Source organism: Nicotiana sylvestris, chromosome 10, assembly GCF_000393655.2.
Source record: "Nicotiana sylvestris chromosome 10, ASM39365v2, whole genome shotgun sequence".
In the NCBI taxonomy this organism is placed as follows: Eukaryota; Viridiplantae; Streptophyta; class Magnoliopsida; order Solanales; family Solanaceae; genus Nicotiana; species Nicotiana sylvestris.
Genome location: NC_091066.1, coordinates 88744884 through 88767386, shown reverse-complemented (window position 1 = coordinate 88767386; position 22503 = coordinate 88744884). Strand labels below are relative to the sequence as shown.

The 22503-nt window shown below is 40.1% G+C and overlaps 2 protein-coding genes and 1 non-coding gene across 3 annotated transcripts; 2 read left to right on the top strand and 1 right to left on the bottom strand.

The window, feature by feature from the left end:
- Positions 1–7331: 7331 nt before the first annotated feature.
- On the bottom strand, positions 7332–7438 carry LOC138880612 (small nucleolar RNA R71). The gene has a single exon (XR_011403341.1). It is a non-coding gene; the product is annotated as a small nucleolar RNA R71 (small nucleolar RNA).
- Positions 7439–8602: 1164 nt separating this feature from the next.
- LOC138879656 (uncharacterized) lies at positions 8603–10560 on the top strand. The gene is made up of 3 exons (XM_070159275.1): positions 8603–9471; positions 10084–10248; positions 10533–10560. Exons 1-3 carry the CDS (start codon positions 8603–8605, stop codon positions 10558–10560), a joined length of 1062 nt encoding a protein of 353 aa, XP_070015376.1.
- A 54-nt stretch (positions 10561–10614) lies between these two features.
- LOC138879655 (uncharacterized) lies at positions 10615–12279 on the top strand. Its single transcript, XM_070159274.1, has 3 exons — positions 10615–11115; positions 11689–12079; positions 12137–12279. Exons 1-3 carry the CDS (start codon positions 10615–10617, stop codon positions 12277–12279), a joined length of 1035 nt encoding a protein of 344 aa, XP_070015375.1.
- Positions 12280–22503: the final 10224 nt, after the last annotated feature.

The window sequence follows — 22503 nt, the reverse complement described above, 5'->3', positions numbered from 1 at the left end:
CAATAGTATGATACTCATCAAAATAATTCTTCTTAATATTTCTCTTGTGTCAGCTCCAAGCATCGCGAAGACCATCCATCACCCATTTCTTTCATTCTGCTGGAATGATGAACTTGGTCTATGCAAAATAACATATATATTATCTTCATTTAGTAAGAAATACAATAAGATACACAATTGAAAATTGATCGTTCTTATATTGATATATTCCCACATTCGTTGTTTAATATCATCAGTGACAGCATGCCAGCTAGTGAACAACAAAGTGATAAATCTGGGATTCCTGGCAATTGTTCCTATAAAGTTACTTAACTCAGACACTCTTTTGCCGGTTGGTCCAACAGCTTATCCTTTATCAAATGTCACTTATTTTCTTTCCTCAAAGTTTCTTGCGTGAATCATCTTACATTTTGTTTGACCTCGAACTTTATTCTTATCTGATGTCCCTAATGTAAAAACCAAGACATAAGGAAAAGAATACAATAAACACACAAAATTACTAGGTTTAAAATATACCACTTGTAGCAGAATCAACGCCCATAGCTTCGTCTCTAACACACTCATCCTCGCTGACTTCTTCTTGTGCAACAAAATCATCCAATTTTATATTATGCTCATCAACTAGAGGGGAAGGTATAGATCTGAAACCATCTACTGGTTGATTATTAGGTTGTTTTTCTCCATCCACATGTATTCCTTTTTTTTCTAGAAATGATCAAGACTCGTTGCCGATAAGATCGACTTCCTCTTCACTTTTTTGCAATTTTCTCCTTCTCCTTGTCTTCTTCTAATCATATGTGAAGTGTTAAGAGCTTCCTTCGAAGACAACTGGATTATGGATTTGTGCATAGGTAATTTATGTTGTTGAAAAGACTCCTCAGGTTGAATTAATCTTTGTCTACTTTGTCCTTCTCTTGCATTAGATATTGTAGGCATAAGATGCTTCCGTTTATGAGTTACTGGTGCTTGCTCTTTCATAACTCTATGCTCCTTATCACGAGCTAGTTTGTCTTTCTTAATTTGAAATTGCTTGGTCAATTCAACACTTGATCGAAACTGAAAATCAAAACCTATCTTCTTCATAGGACTTTGAGCTTTGTTTGGATTCAAACCCTTTTTCTTTGCTCCTGCATTCATTCTTCATAAAGAGGAAAAAAATACCAAAATGTCGAATGCAGAAAGCAAAAAATGCCAAAACAATGTGCAGAAATACAGAAAATACAGAAACGTTATGCAAAAATGCAAAAACACTATGAAGAAATGCAGAACCACTATGCAAAAATGCAAAAACTGTAGAAACGCAGCACAAAAAATGCAGAAATACTGTGCAAAAAATGCTGAAACGTTGTGCAAAAATGCAGAAATTGGCAAAACGCCACGCGAAAATGCAGAACACTATGCAGAAATCCTAAAATAATGTGCAAAAATGCAGAAAATGCAGAAACAGTATGCAAAAATTGCCGAAATGTTCTGCCGAAATGCTGAAACGTTGTGCAGAATATGCAAAAACAATGTGCAGAATCCAAAAATAGTGTGCAGAAATCTAGAAAACGCAGAAACAATGTGCAGAAACGCAGAAATTGCTGAAATGATGTGCAGAATTGCTGAAACGCTGTGCAAAAATGAAGAAAATGCAGAAACACTGTGTAGATTCGTAGAAATACTATGTAGAAATGCTGAAACACTGTGCAAAATTGCTGAAATGATGTGTAGAAATGCAGAAACACTGTGCAGAGTCGCAGAAATACTATGCAAAAATGCTGAAACGCTTTGCAAAAATGCTGAAAATGCAGAAACATTGTGCAGGATCGCAGAAACTTTGTGCATAAATGCTGAAACAAATGAACTTAGAAAATATAAAGTAAATCGAGAAGAGAACATAAGAAGCGAACAAATGAATAATAGAAATAGATGAAATAGACAAGAAAGCGTCGACAAACAAATGTCATCAGTTTGACATCTAAAGCATGAGTTTTTAATGTCTCTCTAGTTGTTAATCAAACAATATCTGAACTATTTTTCTAGATAAACATTTTACAAGCATTCAACTTCTAAATTAGAATCAAATTCATGATGTATCCTCAACATCAAACTCATCTTCCGATTCAATTTCAGCTTCTTGAGCACGATATCCTTCTGGAGGCACATCAATTATGGTTGAAGGTACGTCACTCCTTATTAAGACAATTTTACCATCATCATTCGGTATAGATGAGCTCATCGAATTTTCATACGACTCATTTTCATAACAGTAGGGAACATCAGATTCAAATTTGTCACTTATGTTAAACAGTCTCTGGGGACAATTTTCATAACATAATGTTTGTCTTAATCATATGGATCTTGTATATAGAAGCATTGGTGTGCTTGTGATGCTAGCACGAAGGGCTCTTCTTGGTAGCATTTCTTGTTGAAGTAGATATAAGTATCTTCTTTAGCCTCATACCAGTCACACTTAAACAACATAACCTTAAAATGTCCAAAATAATCTAAAACAACGATATCAATTATTCTACCATATTAAGTCAAATTTGCATCAACCGGATTTTTATCCTTGGAGCTTGCAAAACTTTTAGTTAATGCAACTAATATAACACCACTATTTTATGTTGTACGCCTTACATCACGTTGCCTCGTATGGAATCTATATTCATTAATGAGATACCCAGAATATCTTTTAGCAATTGAATTTGGTCCTCTAGATAATTGTTTTATAAAATCAGGCACATCCTCATGCATAATACGACTTTCAAACCATTGGGAGAAGTTTTGACTATGACTCTTTGCCTTGCTCCATTTAGATCTTCGCTCATGACTATTAACTTCAAGCTCATGCTCTCTACACAGCAAGTATTGTTATTTGTTAGCAAAAATTATATAAAATAATTTTAAAATTATCCATATAAAAGAAAATACTACAAACGAGTTAAATTACCTAATATATTCTTAAATTACATCACAATTGTTCAATATGTATCTATGTGCTTGACTTAGTGACTTGTCGTCTAGATCATCTAGGAAACCCTTTTTTCCTCCTAAAGGACAGCCTTTGTTGGGGAACACACTACAAATTTGCTCATCAGTTGAACCACAATCATCATAGTTTCACGGTCTTCTATTAAATCTGGTATGTACACCCCATGTAAGTATCTAGAGCATAAATTTAGACACTCTTCAACCAAGTATGCCTCAGCAATAGATCCTTCTGGATAATTTTTGTTGCGAACATATGACTTGTACCTACATATAAATCTTTCAATAGGATACATCCAACGACATTAAACTGGACCTCCAAATCTTATCTTGTTCGGCAAATGAACCATTATATCAAAAAAATAAGGAGGAAAAATTCGCTCCAATTGATTTTCTGTTTCTCGAATCTCTGCTTCCAAACAATCTAGATCTTCCAATGTGATAACTTTTTGACATAAACGGCGAAGAAAGGAACTTAGACGAATCAAAGGAATATCAACATGATCAGGAAATATGCTTTTAATTGGTATTGGAAACAAATAATGCAACATGAAATATGCATCATGGGTCTTATAATTCGATATTTTTCTTTCAGCTGGATGCGCACATCGAGAAATGTTGGAAGCACTACCATCGGGTAGCTTTGCATTCTTCAAAACACCAAAAAATGTGGATCTTTCACTCTTAGTCATAAAGAAGCACGCTTGTACAAGCTTTATTTTCTTGTCATCCTTTGTATCTTTTGGTTGAAGGTTCTTCCTAATTCCCATCTCTTTGAGGTCATAACGAGCGCTTTCATGATCCTTCGTCTTGCCCGAAATTTCTAGAAGTGTTCCAATTATGCTATCAACTATGTTCTTCTCAATATGCATTACATCAAGGTTGTGGCGAAGCAAGTTATGTTGCCAATAAGGTAATTCAAAAAAAATCGACCTTTTTTTCCATGGACCGGAATTTGATTTCTTTTGTGTCTTACCAAATATATTTTCAACATTTTGTAACATATTGAACACATCTGTTCCCTTTAACAATTTTGGAGGAGGCCTAAATTCTGTTTTTCCATTGAAAAACCTTTTGTTGGATCTCCAGGGATGATCCATGGGCAGAAAGATACGATGATCTATGTAGCACATTTTTCGACTATGTTTTAGATAGCAAGAATTATTGCCATAATTACAGCATGGACAAGCCAACTTTCCTTTTGTACTTCACCCAGATAACATAGCATAGGCAGGAAAGTCACTAATTGTCCACATAAGAGCTGCTCGCATTTGAAAGGTTTGATTTCTTGAAGCATCATATGTGTCAACTCCTAACTCTCACAATACCTTCAACTCTTCTATTAATGGTTGCAAATAAATGTCAATATCATTTCCAGGAGATCGCAGCCCAGATATAAGCAATGAAAGCATGCAATATTCTTGTTTCATGCACATCCAAGGAGGTAAATTATAAACCATTAAAACAACTGGCCATGTGCTATGAGATATGCTCATGGTCCGAAAAGGATTGAATCCATCACTTGCCAAGCCAAGTCTTAGATTGTGAGAATCTTTTGCAAAATCTGTATGAAGGATATCAAAGTCTTTCCATACTTGGTTGTCGGCAAGATGCCTTAACTTTCCATTTTTAGACCGCTCCTCGTCATGCCACCTCAATTTATCTTCCGTCTTTGAGCATATAAATAGCCGCTTGAGTCTAGGAATTAACGGAAGGTGTCTCAAAGTTTTAGCAGCAACACAATGAGCTTTTTTGGAAGGCTCAAGCTAGCTATCTACTTCAGGAGATTCAATGTATCGAGAAGCTCCACAAACATGGAAATATTCATCACTTTTATGATCATTCCAAAATAGCATGCAGTCATTGGGACATGTATCAATTTTCTTATAATCAAGACTTAGATTCTTTACAAAAGACTTGGCATTGTTGCACGATAAAGGAATGTTCAATTCGGGCATCGCCTCTTTCAATAACTCTAAGAGGGAAGTAAAGGACTCACTGCTCCATCCATGTAGACACTTCAACAAATATAGACGGATCATGAATGATAATTTAGAGAATCCTTTATAACTAGGATATAATTCTTGACTTGCCTCATTAACTAAGTTATAGAATTTTTTGGCATCTTCCTTTTGGCATTCATAAACTCTTTGTGCAACATCTCTAAATTGATCATTCAACAATCCATCAATGTCATCATACGAATTATCTTCATCCATATCATCATCAACATCCATTGGAATTTCCCATTCCCCATGATTAATCCATCTTGTATAACCTTTAACAAAATCATACCATATTAAATGATCATATACTACATTCCTTCGATACCAAGGGATGTTACAACACTTTGCACACGGGCATTGAATTTCTTCGCTGATAATAGGTGAATTGGACTATAATTAGGCCATAAAGACCACCTTCTTGTATAGTTTTTATGGTAAAAAGTGATAACAAAATGCTCTGATTAGTGCTTTTCATGCTTTGCAGGCTATATACAATAAAAGAAGTCTATGGAGTACTTTTGGGATCAATTACGGAGAAAAGAGGCCAATCTTACAATATCCTCTAAGTGCACCACGCGAAGGCAGCAAAACCAAAATTGGAGATGGACTGCCGCGGTCCCGGCGTAACCGTAGTCGGACTGTGGCAGAAGGCTGTTGCGGATTCTGAGAGGCTAGTTGGCCGCGGTCCTGGCGTAACCGCGGTAGGACCACGATAGGAAGCGGAAAATTAAGGGACTGAAGTGCAAAACACGGGATGTTTAGCCCAAAACCCTATATTAAACAATAGAACTCGCCCAAGGGAGGCATGTAATGTTTTAGAGAGTACTTTGGCAAGAAAAACAAGTGTGGGAGATCACCCAAAACATCATATTTTCTTCTTCTCTTTATTTTTCTGGCAATTTTGATCATGAATATTTTCATAGTTTATTTACCCATTGTCATGAGTAGCTAAATCCTTTGTCTAGGGTTTTGATGGAACCTATTGAAGGATGAACTTCTTGATTATGTTAATATAGTTTGTCAGTTTAATTTCTATTTGTTCAACTACGTGTTTGTTGTAGTTAATTGACAGGATCCTCAATTAGTTGTGCCTAATTAGTGTGCATAACTCAGGAGAGAGTGCATATTTAGGTGATTGTTGAACAACACCACTCCCAAAGTATAAGAGAGATCTATAACTGCGGGTTTAAAGGTGGGATTAGGGATAACGAAGTCTTGGGTGCAATCTAAAGTGAACTGTAATAAACAAAGCCAGCTAGCGTATCTCGGGAGAGTGCGTATAGTAAATTATCGTGATTACTCGGGAGAGATTCACGGTAAAAAGAGTGTTCATGGTTGATAGAGATGTGTTGGTAAATCTATATGAAACATAAACAGAAGGGATTCCATCAATAGGGGAAATCACTACCTTAGAACCTTCTCATTATTGTTCACAACTTAAGCATATTTAGTTTACAACTATTTATTGACTTTCAATCTTAGTTATTAAATATACCATCAACTGTTATTCACAACGTTTGGGGAAGTTGATTCTAAAGAATTTAGTAAGTCCAACGAAAGTAATTGATAGGTTAATTCTCTGTGGATTTGACTCTGGCATAAATACTCAGGTTATGTTTGCAACATCCGCATTGTCCTTTTATAAGGCATAGTTGGGCGTGATCAAATTTTGGCACCGTTGCCGGGGAATTAATAGTGTTATCAATTACAATTGAAAGAAGTACAAAAATTCTTATTGTAGTTATTTTTTCTCTATACCCAATTTTTACATTGAAATTTTAACGTTTGTTGACTTGGTTGCACAGGTGCATGCCTAGAAACTCATCGAGATCTGGTGAAGTATTTGAAGAATTATCAGATCCCGAGAAAGTTTTCAAGGCCTTGAATCGGGATAATCGGAAAAACAAACAACAACCAATAACTGCACAATTCGAAACAGTCATGGGGGATCACGAGGAAAACCCAGTGGTACCAATAGTGCCAGAGGCTGCTCTCTATGACTGGGCACAACTCACAGCTGAAAATCTGTCCACAACCATTGTAGTTCCGCAGATACAGGCTGAGTCATTCCAAATTACGAATAACATGTTGCACTTGTTGCAGAACAAGAGACTATTTTCGGGGACGCAAGTCGAAGATCCTCAGCAGCACTTGAAGAACTTCCTCTCTATCTGCAAAACCCAAAGGCAACCCAATGTAACTCCTGAAGCAATCAAGCTGTTATTGTTTCCATTCTCAGTGACAGGAGCTGCCCAGACTTGGCTAAACTCACTTCCCATAAATTCTATAACAACTTGGGATGAGTTAGTCAGGCAATTCCATAACAAGTTCCACCCAACCAATAAGACTGCTCAACAAATTGATGAAATTTTAAGTTTTAAACAGAGACCAATGGAGACACTACATGAAACATGGGAGCACTTTAAAGGGATGCTGGTTATATGCCCGCACCATGGTATTCCAGATCTGATGTTGGGGCAGTGGTTTTACATGGGATTGTCAGATAGCGTGAAGAACATTGTTGATGCTTCAGCTGATGGAGCATTTTTTTAGCAAAACATGGAGAAAAGGCCAAAGTCTGCTTGACAAGATGGCACAAAATTCGGGATGGACAACCAGGAATGCACCTATCACTCCAGTAGTTTACTCAGTGCCCTTAGATCCATCCAACTCTATGGCTGAAAATATGGCCACCTTATTGACACAGATGAGTATACTCACCAAAAAGGTGGAAGAGTCAGGGCAGAAGCAGCAGGTACACATCGTAGATACTACCAATGGGGGTTTGTGCGCATCTTGCATTAGTCAGCCAATTGGTAACCAATGGAATGCAGAACATGATCATCACCAATACCCTGAAGACATGAATTATGTGCCTAATCATGGATGCCAGAGACAGGGTGGTCAGAATTGGGGCCAGCAAAATCGGCAATACAGACCAGTCCATCCACAGTTCAACAATGGAAACATGGGAGGTATGAGACCCCCTAACAATATGGCACCTTACCCAAGGACAACAGGGATATAATAATCAGAATTAGAAGCAGGGGTATCACCCTCCTCAGCAGCATCATGGTGGAAGGCAGGAAAATGGGTTTGCTAGACTTGAGGCAATGATGCAGCAGGTTATTGGGTCTAATGCAAAGATTAATGAGAGAGTGGATGCACATGATGCAACAATCAAGAATATTGAAGTGCAGGTGGGCCAAATTTCTATGTCTCTAAACAATCGTCCTCATGGGACACTACCTGCAGACACCCAGATAAATCCAAAAGATCAAGGCCCAAAGCAGCTGATGGCGGTAAGTCTACGTAATGGCAGAAATCTGGATGTAGAGCACGAGAGGGCTCGAGAAACTAGACAAGCTGAGACACTTATACCAGTGCCTATTGAGCTGGATGAGTCAACGAAACTGATGGAGGTGCCAGTTCAGCCTGCCCAGGAAGAAAATAGCAGTCAGAATGCGATCGAGAAAGAAGATGATACAGTCCAGGAACTTGTAGTTGATGTAGCAGCTGATAAGGATCAATCCCAATTGATTGGGAAGAAGAGACCTCCTGCACCTTTCCCTCAGAGGTTGGCTAAGTACCAAAATGAGGAGCAATACAAGAAGTTCTTCTAAATGCTGAAACAAATCCAGGTAAACATACCATTGATTGAAGCTTTGAAGGAGATGCCTGGGTATGCAAAAATGATGAAGGACTTGATGTCCCAAAAGTTTGATTTCCAAGACTTGGCCACAGTTACTCTTACTCAGACATGTAGTATAGTGGTGACTAGACCAATTGCAGAAAAGCTGTCTGACCCAGGGAGCTTTACAATTCCATGCACTATTGGTAATTTTGTTTTTGCTAAAGCACTGTGTGATCTAGGGGCAAGAATCAATCTTATGCCCCTGGCGATTTACAAGAGGCTGGGCATTGGAAGAGCTAGACCCACCTCTATGTTGTTGCAGTTGGCTGACAGGACAGTGAAACGACTCTCTGGTATACTGGATGATGTGCTAATTCAGGTAGGAAAATTTGTGTTCCCTGCAGATTTTGTGATCTTAGACTGCAGAGTGGATAAAGAGATTCCCATAATTTTGGGAAGACCATTCTTGGCCACAGGGAGAGCACTCATTGATTGTGAACCCGGGGAGCTCAAGATGAGATTGAACGATGAGGAGATAACATTCAATGTGCAGAAATCTATGAGGCGACCAAGTGAATTCGCCAATTGTTCTCTTATTGATGCAGTGGATGTAATCGTAGAGACTGATGATGAGGTGCTAACCATTGAGGACCCCCTTACTGCATGTTTAATGAATTTGGATGAGGTGAATGAAGAGGAACTGGCGGAATGGGTGTTGGCATTAGAGGGTAGAGGGTTCTGGGATAGAACTCTAGAATTTGAGCCATTGCACTTGGAAAATCAAGAGACTCCTCCAGCCAAGCCATCTATCGAAGAACCACCAAAGCTGGAGTTAAAGCCATTGCCCAACCATCTCAGGTATGAATTCCTTGGACCTAACTCCACATTACCTGTTATTATCTCAGCTAGTTTGTTAGATGTGCAGGCGCAACAACTCTTGCAGGTACTTAAGGAGTGCAAGACTGCCATTGGGTGGACCATGGCAGACATAAAGGGGATCAGCCCCGCCTACTGTATGCACAAAATTCTACTGGAAGAGGGACACAAACCTTACAGGGAACACCAAATAAGGCTGAACCCTAACATGAAGGAAGTGGTGAAGAAGGAAGTAATAAAGTGGTTAGACGCGGGAATTATCTTCCCAATCTCTGACAGCAGCTGGGTTAGCCCAGTTCAATGTGTACCTAAAAAGGGTGGCATGACGGTAGTTAAGAATGATAACAATGAATTGATCTCTACAAGAACAGTCACGGGCTGGAGAATTTACATGGATTATAGAAAGCTAAATCTAGCCACCCGGAAAGACCACTTCTCACTTCCCTTCATTGATCAGATGTTAGACAGACTGGTAGGGAGGTCACACTTCTGTTTTCTGGACGGGTACTCAGGATACAACCAGATCTCCATTGCACCGGAGGACAGAGAGAAGACCTCTTTCACTTACCCTTATGGAATTTATGCCTTTCAAAGGATGCCCTTTGGCCTATGCAACGCACCCGCCACATTCCAACGGTGCATGATGGCCATATTCACTGATATGGTAGATGACATAATGGAGGTGTTCATGGATGACTTCTCAGTGGTGGGGAATTCATTTGATGAGTGCCTGATAAATCTGACATGTGTGCTGAAACGGTATATCGAGACTAACTTGGTTCTGAACTAGGAGAAGTGCCACTTCATGGTACAAGAAGGCATAGTCTTGGGGCACCGGGTGTCAAACAAAGGAATTGAGGTGGATCGTGCTAAAGTGGATGTAATAGCAAAGCTACCTCCTCCAACTTCAGTCAAAGCAATCAGAAGCTTCCTTGGGCATGCCGGTTTCTACCGGAGTTCATAAAATACTTCTAAAAAATTACCAACCTTCTCTGTAAGTTGTGAGAAAAAGATCACCCTTTCTTGTTTTTTGATGATTGCAGGGTAGCATTCGAGGAGCTGAAAAAGTGACTGGTCACAACACCTATCATTGTTTTCCCCAACTGGGAGCAACCATTCGAACTCATGTGTGATGCCAGTGACTACGCAGTGGGGGCAGTGCTAGGACAATGGAAGGACAAGCTGATGCATCCAATCTACTATGCTAGTAGAATGCTGAATGGAGCCCAGCTGAACTATACTGTGATTGAGAAGGAGATGTTGGTTGTGGTATTTGCTTTCGACAAGTTCAGATCATATCTGATTAGTTCTAAGGCAATTGTATACACTGATCATGCAACTCTCAGGTACTTGATTGAGAAGAAGGAGTCTAAGCCGCACCTGATGCGTTGGGTGTTGCTGCTGCAAGAATTCGACCTTGAATTTTGTGATCGTAAGGGCACAGAGAACCAAGTCGTTGATCATCTATCACGACTTGAGGGAGCTGAAAATGCAGTTGAGGTTGAAGATATTCTGGAAACCTTTACAGACGAGCAGTTGCTCACTACTAATCTTGAGGAAGCGCCATGGTATGCAGACTTTGCAAATTACCTGGCCTGCGGTATAGTTCCCTATGACCTTTCATCTGTACAAAAGAAAAAGTTTTATCGTGACTGCCGCATGTATTATTGGGATGAGCCTTACCTGTTTAGAATTTGTGTTGACAATATGATCCGGAGGTGTGTCCCCGAGATAGAATAATCTTCTGTTTTGCAGGCTTGTCACGCATCGGCTTATGGAGGACATTTTGGAGGGGTCAGGACAGCTGCGAAAGTGCTTGAGGCCGGATTTTTTTAGCCAACAGTGTTTAAAGATGCGCACCAATGGGTGAAGGGCTGCAATGAATGTCAGTGGACCGGGAACATTTCCCGTCGCCATGAGATGCCCATGAACCCAATTCAAGAGGTGGAAGTGTTTGATGTCTGGGGGATTGACTTCATGGGTCCCTTCGTCAGCTCCTATGGCAATAAGTACATACTTGTTGATGTGGATTACGTGTCCAAATGGGTAGAAGCTTCAGCGTTGCCCACTAATGATGCAAGAGTGGTGGTGGGGTTTTTGAAGAAGAACATATTCACCAGATTTGGGACACCAAGAGCGATTATCAGTGACAGAGGCACTCACTTCTGTAATAGAGCTTTCGAGAAGTTGCTTGCAAAGTATGATGTACGCCACAAGGTGGCTACCCCTTATAACCCGCAAACTAGTGGGCAGGTTGAAGTGTCCAACAAAGAGATAAAGAGTGCTTTTAAAATACCGATTGGTATGTCACCATATAAGTTGGTGTTCGGGAAGGCCTGCCATTTGCCAGTGGAACTTGAACATAGAGTGTGGTGGGCACTAAAACAGCTGAATCTAGACATCGAGGCTGCGGACACAACGAGAATCACAGAATTGCATGAGCTCGACGAGTTCAGACATCTTGCTTTTGAGAGCACAAGGTTGTACAAGGAAAGAATGAAGAGGTTGCACGACAAAAACATTGTGGAGCGAAATTTCAATCCTGGAGATATGGTGTTGCTTTATAACTCACGATTAAGGCTATTTCCGGGTAAACTCAGGTCACGATGATCTGGACCATTTAGAGTGGTCGAAGTTTTCCCTTCAGGTGATGTCAAGATTGCCACAGAGAAAGACTCTCGTACATTTAGAGTCAATGGGCAGATATTGAAACTATATGTGGGCATGAGCGAACCAAAGGAAGTGTCTGAGCTACACCTGACTGAGCCACAGAGGTCGAGTGAACCTTAAATGCGCTCATTTGCGTCGTGCCGCGACGTTAAATCAGGCGTTGCGTGAGAGGCAACCCACGAATGTGTTGTAAGTGTAATGCATAACTTCAAAGAAAAAAAAAGTAGCAGGAACACGCCCAGACTGCGGTCCAAGCATAACCACGGTCAAGGACCTCCTCTGAAAAAAGTCTATCGCGGTCCCAGCGTAATTGCGGTAGGGACGCGGCAGATCAACGCGGGCCAGGTAAGTTGCAGATTTTTTTTTTCCTTTTTCCCCCTCTTTTAATAAACCTAACCCCCCACTATTCCCACAAACCCTTCTTTTCTTCAAACCACCCGCAACCCCCATCCCCTTCTTTCTTCTCTTCTCTCTTTCACACCATCTTTTATCCCTCAAACCCCCATTGTTGCCCCTCATTTCTTCTCCATCTCTCTCTCTCCACAACCTATCCCTTCCATTCATCCTCAAGGTAAGCTTCTCTATTCTTTTCTCTTTCTTTTACATAACTTAGTGTAATGAGTAGTCTAAATTAGTTTCAATTAAACCCTAGGTAGTGTTTTAGTGTAAAATTTTTTTTCTTTCTTTTCTTTCCTTTTCTCCATTATTTGCTTCTTTTGGCCATCATTGATGTTTAAATGGTTGGGTTTTCATTGTGCTTAACTTGGGGGCGATTTTTAGAATGTTTGGAGGTCTAAACAAATTTTTTAGGGTGAAGCTTGGTGGAGGGGTCTAAATGGCCGAAAATTGGGGTGTGTTGTAAAATTTTGGAGCACTTTGAGCCCTTCTTAGTTTGTGGTGGTGGTAGCATTTAGCATGATTCGCTTGTGGGAGATTGTGTGAGGTATTATATGGCGGAATTGTAGAATTAATAGTGGTGTGAGGGCAATAGTGGAGGTTGTCAACTTTGGGCACCTTACTAATTGGGTATACTGGCATTGATTGACAAAAGGAAACTGTTTGGTGCCATCGGGTGGCGAAGTCTGAGTACCCATCCGACTGACACATGTTAGGATGCATCTGATTGTTACCCTGAATTGTCTGCAGGTAATATGGCCCGAAAAAGGCGAAAGAGCTCGGCAAGCACTTCCCAAATGCCAATATATGATGCCACCAGGTTCTAGTCACAGGAGGCAGAGGACGCGTTTTATGCTAAGGCCACCAAAAGCTTTGTCCCTGAGATTCCTGTTGATAGGGCTGCCCTCCGTATGGAAAAAACAGATATGTATGAGGAAATCAGATGGAGGGAGATGGAGTTCTTGTTTGATGAACCTGAGACGGAAAACCCAATATTAGTCCAGGAGTTCTACGCGAACTGCCCGGAACATTTGTGCCAGTCTGTGATTGTGCGGGGCAGGGTGGTAGATGCCTCAATTCTGAAGATTCGCCAGGTCTTGCAGCTGCCCCAGTTCACTAGTGACATTTATCATTACCACGACACCCAAGGGGTCACTTGGGACACTATGATTAAGACAATCTGCGCAGGGGGTCAACCAATCTGACTACAGGAAAACATTACCCTTCACTCCAAGTCGTTCACACATGAGGCTAAGTACTGGTTCACCATTATTTGCAGCTGGTTATTGCCCATGGGCAACACGACAGATGTGAACCACCTACGGGCTCTATTGGTATGGTGCTTCGTCACCAAGAAAGACTTTGATGTGGCGAGAATTATTGGAGATGAAATGATCCTTCGGTCAGCTATGCTATCTAAGTGTTTTACTTTGCCTCACTTGTGATGAGGTTGTGTCTGCTGGATGGTGTCCCCACCAATCCTACAAATGGAGCTTTTCCCGCAAAAGTGGCATTCAGAGCTTCAAAGATCACAGTGGGCAGAGATACACCTACAACCATTGAGCTTGATGATGAGGATGATGCCCCAGCACCCATGGCACCATCCAGGAGATCCTATAATGGAGCCGGATCCTCTCGGCGACCCCATACTGGGGCAGGGTTCTCTAGATCACAGTCCAGCCGACCCATGGCCCATACTCTTTTCACAACCACAAGCTCATTATTCAGTACACTCTCCAAATGATCAAGAAGCTCTTTTGCTTGCCAAACACCAAAGTCAGGATCGGGTTCCAGAAGAAGATAATAATATAATCTGTGTTAATGAAACCAAAGTAGCAACAATGTCAAACCTTTTAAAATAATCATGTTATAACCAGTGGCTTAAAGAATCCTTACCCCTGCCACTCACTATAAAATCCCTACCCACATCCACCAAATTATATGAAAATTATCTATTGTAGAAGCTTTAGGACCCCATGGTACTGTACCAGTTCCAATTTTTCCCCTTACTTTTGTGTTCTTTAAATACTATACATTTCTCTTTAAGTATTGTAAACCCACTTGGATTTGTTTTACATTTTTCAATGCTACAAAAATATAGGATGCTTTTGATTTTTTTTTTTTGGAATCGAAATTAAACAAATGACATCAAATTTCAAGCTAATGGTAGAACATTATATTGTGTATAATAACCATTCAAAACTGAGATGACTTCTTTACCAAGAGATTTATTCACCTTATCTGCAGGCATCTTAGTACCATCGCAGCCAAGCAAGATAGGCCTACTATTAGTCTTGTTATAAGCAACCCGAAAGCTTCCTGAAATTAGGACAAAAGGCAACAAGTATTTCTTAAATCTATCCTTTTCTAGGATTAATTCGTTTCAAGATTCCTAAGTAAGTTCAAGTGGATTATCTTAATCCCTTCCTAGCATAATGCTAAATATTTTGCAAATTGACAGGATCTTCCAAGTTGTTCTTCCTCTTAGAAGTCTCATTCTTTGGTTAATTTGCCCTTTCATTTGAAGCAGATCATTTATATATCTAAATGTCTGTTGCTTTACTAACAAAGCAGTCCATCCAAGGGAAAACAGGTAAACTATAATCCATAATGATATGAACCATTTGGAGAAGGTAGTTCAATAAGAAGATCTGAAGATAGTTAAGGCACATGTGGAACACCAACACCAACAAAATATAATTCTTTTATAGCATGATTAGCGAAAGTCATCTCTTCGCCTGGCCCTATCAGATTTGTTATTATGTTAACATGTGTCAATGTGCAATAACCAATAAAAGTGTTCATCACAGTAATCCAATTTTTCCTCAGTCTTCGAAATGAGTGCATTCTAAAGCTTCATTATTTAAAACTTACATACAAAGGTTTGCCCTACCAGTGCATTACCCTAAAGTTGAAAAAATTATAACAAAATTAGAGATTGAAACACACTGTTTTAATGCAAACACCAGAAAATCTTCAACACACAGAGTCCTAAGAACGTAACTAACTTCCCCTCCTGCCACAAAGAATAATAAAAACAATTTCCACATACCAATTTTCATAATAAAATTTCTGTAAAAATCCTTAAATCCACACCAATATTCACAAAAAAATTTCCGTAAAAATCCAAAAATTCAAAGCAAGCACCCCCCCTTTTCTTCAGTTCCAACGAAGCAACAGTTCCAACGAAGCAACAAAAACTCATTTATTCAGAGGTTCGGCAACTATGCAAATTCAAAATAGGGGAAAGTCAAACAGATTTTCTCTAAAATGAAAATTCCTACCAGATGAAGAACGGAGATGAAATAGTACAGATCAGTGAAGTAAATTGAAACGAATGCAACAAAGTTAGGGCAGCGAAGAAGTCCAAACCCCAATATATCTTGCGAAGAAGATGGTAGAGCATCCACAAATGGAAGTTGATTTAATTTAAGCTATGAATGCAAAAGTACTGCAATATCCATGGAGGAACGGGGTTGCAACTTGTATTGCAGATAATAAGTTGAGAATACTGAAGAGAGAGAATCACATGAGATAAAGTTGTGTAGCGGTGTTGTCAGGTTGGATTAGTATAAAATGACTATGTAACCCTCGCTAGTTTAAGGAACGTGCGTTATAAGATATAAGGACATAATAGAGAATTCAACACAAAGTTAGATTGAAATGACTAAAATACCCCTTGGTTGGCAAGCAGAGATGTCGACGGAGAGCTGCTTCTGCGCTCTTCTATATAAGTAGAAAATAACGAGTAATTTTTCAAAATCAATTGTTGTATAGTAATAATCAAATAGCATAATGAAAAAAATAAAGAGAGTAAGAATCTCTTATCTAGTCATGACACTTATCTTAGGCCAAACCTAACTTCAAATTCACCACAGGTAATCTAGCAGAGGCTTTAAAAATTATCAAAAGTTATACATATAAAATTTATCAAGTAATTTACACGTGGAAATATAGTTCTTTTCATGCTTATGCTCAGTAACATATGTATTGCAAAAAGCGATTAAAGCCTTGATGCCCGAAATCAAACAAAACAGGTAACTTATTTTTCAACTCAAGAAAGGTGATGATATCTTTACATTTACCATGAAAGGTGAAGAAACCATTCGGTTCAAGTTGCTTATTCCTGTGGTTCCTTTTTTTAATTTACCAAGAGAATGAAAAAAGAGAAATAGTATTGGTAAATGAAAATGCATCCAAAGTCAGAATCCAATGGCGAAATAGCCAACCACACTCTTAGTTCCAGCTCCCAGCATAGAAGCCCCTTAACATAAATTCAAACAAATGCATGAAGTCATGGTTTAATCAACTTTTTCCACAGTAGATCAAAGTTTTTGACTGAATGAACCTAAAAGGCCAACATCAAACAAGTAGAAAGAATAATTGCAATCTGTACAGACGTCATAATGCACAGAAACGCGTAATTTCTTATTTTCCTTTTGACCATTTCTCTGCTTCTGTTCAATCACCTTCTCCTTTTTAATTTCATTCTCCTACACTTCAGTCAAATACCTATACAAGTTTGCATGAAAAATGAGAACTCTACGCTTTCTATATATACTCTACCTTATAAGAATATAGATAATTTTCAGACATGACCAACTTCAACTCAGTTCTGTACAAGTCCACACATGTGAATTGTGACCCACCTTCTAAATGACCACCCAAAAAAGCAGGAATTCTCTTACTTAAACACAAATTTCACATGTAGGTGTCATATGTGGAAGGGTAAAAATTAGCTGAAGTAATACTTACTTTGTCAAACACTAAATCACGTAGTAGAAATTATCTAAAATATGTTTTGACCAGATCTGATCAACTCTTTCTCGGCAACTTCACAGCCAACTTTTAATAGCACAGAAATAAATCTCACAATCTGCAATTTAAAAGAATATCGATAAGAACACAAAGATAAAGGCTGACCTGAGATTGTCAACATAATAATTTAGCAAAGCTGCAAAGATAATTGGACATATATGTTAAGATTCTCTACTCAGCTTCTATTTCACATACTAAAGCCTGATAAGAGAAGATAATATTACGAAGTATATAACTTTGCATATCTTTTTGACATAACATTATTCAAATGCAACCTATCAATCACCAGTGAAGCATTCACAAATAGAATCTCTATGAACAACAAAATATCAAGCACGAGTTAAGCATCATGTTCTTTTTTTCATGAAGGAAAATGAGTTCATTAAAAAGAGTCAAGAGGATGCAAATAAAATTACAATTGAGAAAAGAATATGTTTGCTCATGGACAAAAGATAATCTAAAACTAAGGAGCAGTAATGCATTTGATGTTACAATTTGCTCATTTTTATTGTTTCAGTTAAGCGGTATATTTTATCCATTGCTTTAATAGAAGAGTATTAGCCCTTTGCACAACTCCACTAACTGGACACTCCTTTTTATTGTTTCAATTAAGCGGTATATTTATCCATTGCTTTCATAGAAGAGCATTAGCCCTTTGCACAACTGTCACGATCCCGGTTCGCCCTCCGTGAACCATCGTGACGGCACCTAGTCTCTACGACTAGGTAAGCCTAAAAATGCGGAAGATAAACCAATTTGCGGAAAAAAATAATTTAAAACCGAAATAGTGAAATACAACAGCATTTAAAAGTGCCGCCCGACATACACAATATCAACTCTATAAAACTAATACATTTTCCAAAACGAGGAATCTCATGATCACAAGCCTTTGAATGTCTACAACATCAAACTCCAGAATATCTAACAAGGAAACGAAAGTACTGAAGGGCAAAATACAAAAAGGGAGAGTAGAAAGGGATTCTTCGGTCTGCGGACGCGGCAGATATACTTCGGAGTCTCTACAAGCGCCTCGTCTCAAGCGTGATAAGTCTGAGTAGAAGCACCTGGATCTGCACATGAAAAACATGCGCAGAAAGGGCATGAGTACACCACAACGGTACTCAGTAAGTACCAAACCTAACCTCGGTCGGGTAGTGACGAGGAAGGTCAGGGCCCTACTGAGGTTAATAAAATATAAGGTTCAACATTGTAGAATAAGCAGTATAAATAAGTACAACAGTAAAGGTAACACGGGATATAAGGACAAAACAACTACTATAGAGGCAAAGTAAGCATAGAAAGTAATACGGCTCAACACAAAGATAACAACCGGGGATCTCCCAAGATACCGTCCTGTAATCCCAATGTAAATATCCAGTAGATCTCCCGGGATACCGTCCCGTAGTCCATCTCATAATGCAAGGGGATCTCCAGGAATACTGATTCGTAGTCCAAAATGTAAATACTCAATGCAGGGAGAATCTACCGGGTGCAGTCCCGTAGTTCCAATGTAAATATGCTGGGAAATCTCCCGGAATACCGTTCCGTAGTCCCAAAGTAAACATATAGGGGGATCTCCCGGGATACCGTCCCGTAGTCCCAAAGTAAACACACAGCAACAACAAGAAGAGTACATAGTTCAATTCAAGTTCCATACCCAGGTAAGACAGGTATCTCTAACCTAGCATGTTGCACGTAATCCAAATAAGGCAGTTTGAACAGGTAAGGTAATTAAGTCAATTAAGAATGCTTTCCTAAGCTAACAACATGCTTAAGTTGCAAGTAATATAGATAGGAAAAAGAGACATACTAGTAGTTACTTAATGAAAACCGAATTTTCAATAATTAGAACAAGTACGCACTCGTCACCTCACGTACAAGACATTTCAATTATTAATAATACCAAATCCTAAGGGGAAGGTCCCTCACACAAGGTTAGACAAGCCACTTACCTCGAACCGACTCAAAGTCAACCCGAAACCACGTTCTTGCCACGAGTACTCGACTCCAAATGGCCCAAATCTATTCAATTCAATTGCATAATGTAAATAACACTTCAAGTAACTGATTCTACAAAGAATTCTAAGCTAATACGCAAAATTAGGTAAAATGACCAAAACGCCCCTCAGGCCCACGTCTCGGAATCGGGTAAAATTTACATTTCCAGAATCCTCACACTCTCAGGAGTTCAGTCATACCAAAAGTACCAAAATCATCCCTCAAATGGTCCCTCAAATCATCACTCAAATATCTCTACCTAATTAAGCCCTAACCCCCAAATTACAACTGATTTTCCTTAAATTTTCATACTTATAATGATAAAAATCACCTCAATAACGAGTTTAGGGACCAAAGAGCTTACCCCAATGAATTTCTCTGAAAATCTCTCTTCAAAATGCTCCCCAAAGCTTCTTCCCATTTGAAAAGAGGTGAAAACAACTCAAATTCATGAAGGCAAGTATTTATATGTTCTGCCCAAAAATCCCGCATCTGTAGTCCACTTATCGCATCTGCGGTTGGCGAACTGCTTCTGCGGTTCTCACTTAAAAGCTCTTCGCCGCACCTACGACCCAGAATCTGCATCTGCGGTCATGCAGGTGCGGTACATCTTCCGCTTCTGCGGTTCCTGGCCCTTCCTCATCTGGCCGCTTCTGCGGCTTGATTCTGCATCTGCGGGAGTCACACCTGTGGCCTCTAAACCGCAGATGCGGTTATGACAGCAGCCCAAAGATTTCAGCTGCAAACTCCAACTTTTCAACTTCCCGTTAACCACCCTAAATCGTCCCGAGGACCCCGTGACCTTAACCAAAAGCACAAACAAGTCATATACCAGTATCCAAACTTGTGCCAATCTTCCAAACACCTCGAACAACATCGAATCAACCAATTAGCATCGGATTCAAGCCTAAGAACTTTAAAACTCTCAAAATACTTTTTCGATCAAAAAGCCTATCAAACCTCGTCCAAATGACCTAAAATTTTGCATGTACTACACATTCAACACTACGCAGCTACTCCAACTTCCGAAATTCCATTCTGACCTTCGGATCAAAATCTTTTTATCGAACCGGAAACTTCAAAAATTTAACTTTCGGCATTTCAAGCCTAAATTAGCTACGGACCTCCAAAACACAATCCGCGAAATCACCCAACGGAGCTAACAAAACCATTAGAATTCCGTTCCGAGGCCGTCTTTATACTGTTCCGACTACGGTCAAATTCCTAAAATTTAAGCTCTCATTTAGGGACTAAGTGTCCCAAAACTCTCTGAAACTCAAAACTGAACATCCCGACAAATCAAAATAGCAGAAATAAATACGGGGAAAGCAGTTAATAGGGGATCGGGATGTAAATTCTTAAAACGACCGTCCAAGTCGTTACATCCTCCCACACTTAAACATTCGTTCGTCCTTGAACGAGCATAGAAACATACCTGAAGTAGTGAAAAGATGAGGGTAACGGTATCCTGCTCGGTCTCCCCGGTCGCTTCCTCGACCGGCTCACCCCGCCACTGAACCTTCACTGATGCAATGTTCTTTGACCTCAGCTTTCTAACCTGCCTACATATTGTCACTAGCTCCTCAACATAAGATAGATCCTTGTCCAACTGGACTGGACTGAAATCCAACACGTGCGACGAATCACCGTGATACCTCCGGAGCATCGAAACATGAAATATCGAATGAACTCATGCCAAGCTGGGAGGTAAGGCAAGCTCATAAGAACCTCCCCAACCCGCCTCAATATCTCAAAAGGGCCAATAAACCTCAGACTCAACTTCCCTTTCTTCCCAAATCTCATAACGCCCTTCATAGGCGAACCCCGAAGCAGAACCCGCTCTCCAACCATATAGGAGAAATCACGAACCTTCCGGTCCGCGTAACTCTTCTGTCTGGACTGGGCTATACGGAGTCTATCCTGAATCACCTTAACCTTATCCAAGGCATCCTGAACCAAGTCTGTGCCCAATAATCTGGCCTCACCCAGCTCAAACCAACCCACCAGGGATCTACACCGCCTACCATACAAGGCCTAATACAATTCCATCTGAATGCTAGACTGATAGTTGTTGTTGTAAGCAAACTCTGTCAGTGGCAGGAACTGATCCCAAGATCCTCCAAAATCAATCACACACGCACGGAGCATATTCTCAAGAATCTGAATAGTGCGCTCGAACTGTCCGTCCATCTGAAGGTAGAATGTTGTGCTCAACTCCACCCGAGTATGCTGAACGGCCCTCCAGAACCGCAATGTGAACTGAGTACCCCTATCGAAAATGATAGAAACTGGAATACCATGCAGACAAATAATCTCCCGAATGTAAATCTCCGCCAACCACTCCGAAAAATAAGTTATACACACAGGAATGAAGTGCGCGGACTTGGTCAGCCGATCCACAATTACCCAAATAGTATTGAACTTTCTCAAAGTCCATGGGAGCCCAACTACAAAGTCCATGGTGATCCGCTCCCACTTCCACTTCGGGATCTCTATTTGCTGAAGCAATCCACCTGGCCTCTGGCGCTCATACTTCACCTGTTGACAGTTGAGGCACCGAGCTACAAATCTATCTATATCTTTCTTCATCCGCCTATACCAATAGTGTTGTCTCAAATCCTGATACATCTTCGCGGCACCTGGATGAATGGAATACTGTGAACTATGGGCCTCCTCTAGAATCAACTCCTGAAGCCCATCAACATTGGGTACATAGATCCTACCCTGTATCTCAATACCTCATCATAACCAATAGTCACATCTCTGGCATCACCATGCTGAACCTTGTCCTTGAGGACAAGAAAATGAGGGTCATCATACTGGCGCTCCCTGATACGATCAAATAAGGAAGACCGAGAAACCACGCAAGCTAGAACCCAACTGGGATCCGAAAGATCCAATCTCACAAACTGACTGGCTAAGGCCTGAACATCCACCGCCATAGGCCTCTCCGATGCTGGTAAATAAGCCAAACTCCCCAAACTCTTTGTCCGGCGACTCAAGGCATCGGCCACCACATTGGCCTTGTCCGGGTGATACAAAATGGTGATATCATAGTCCTTCAACAACTCTAATCACCTCCTCTGATGCAAATTTAGATCCTTTTTGCTTGAACAGGTGCTGCAAGCTCCG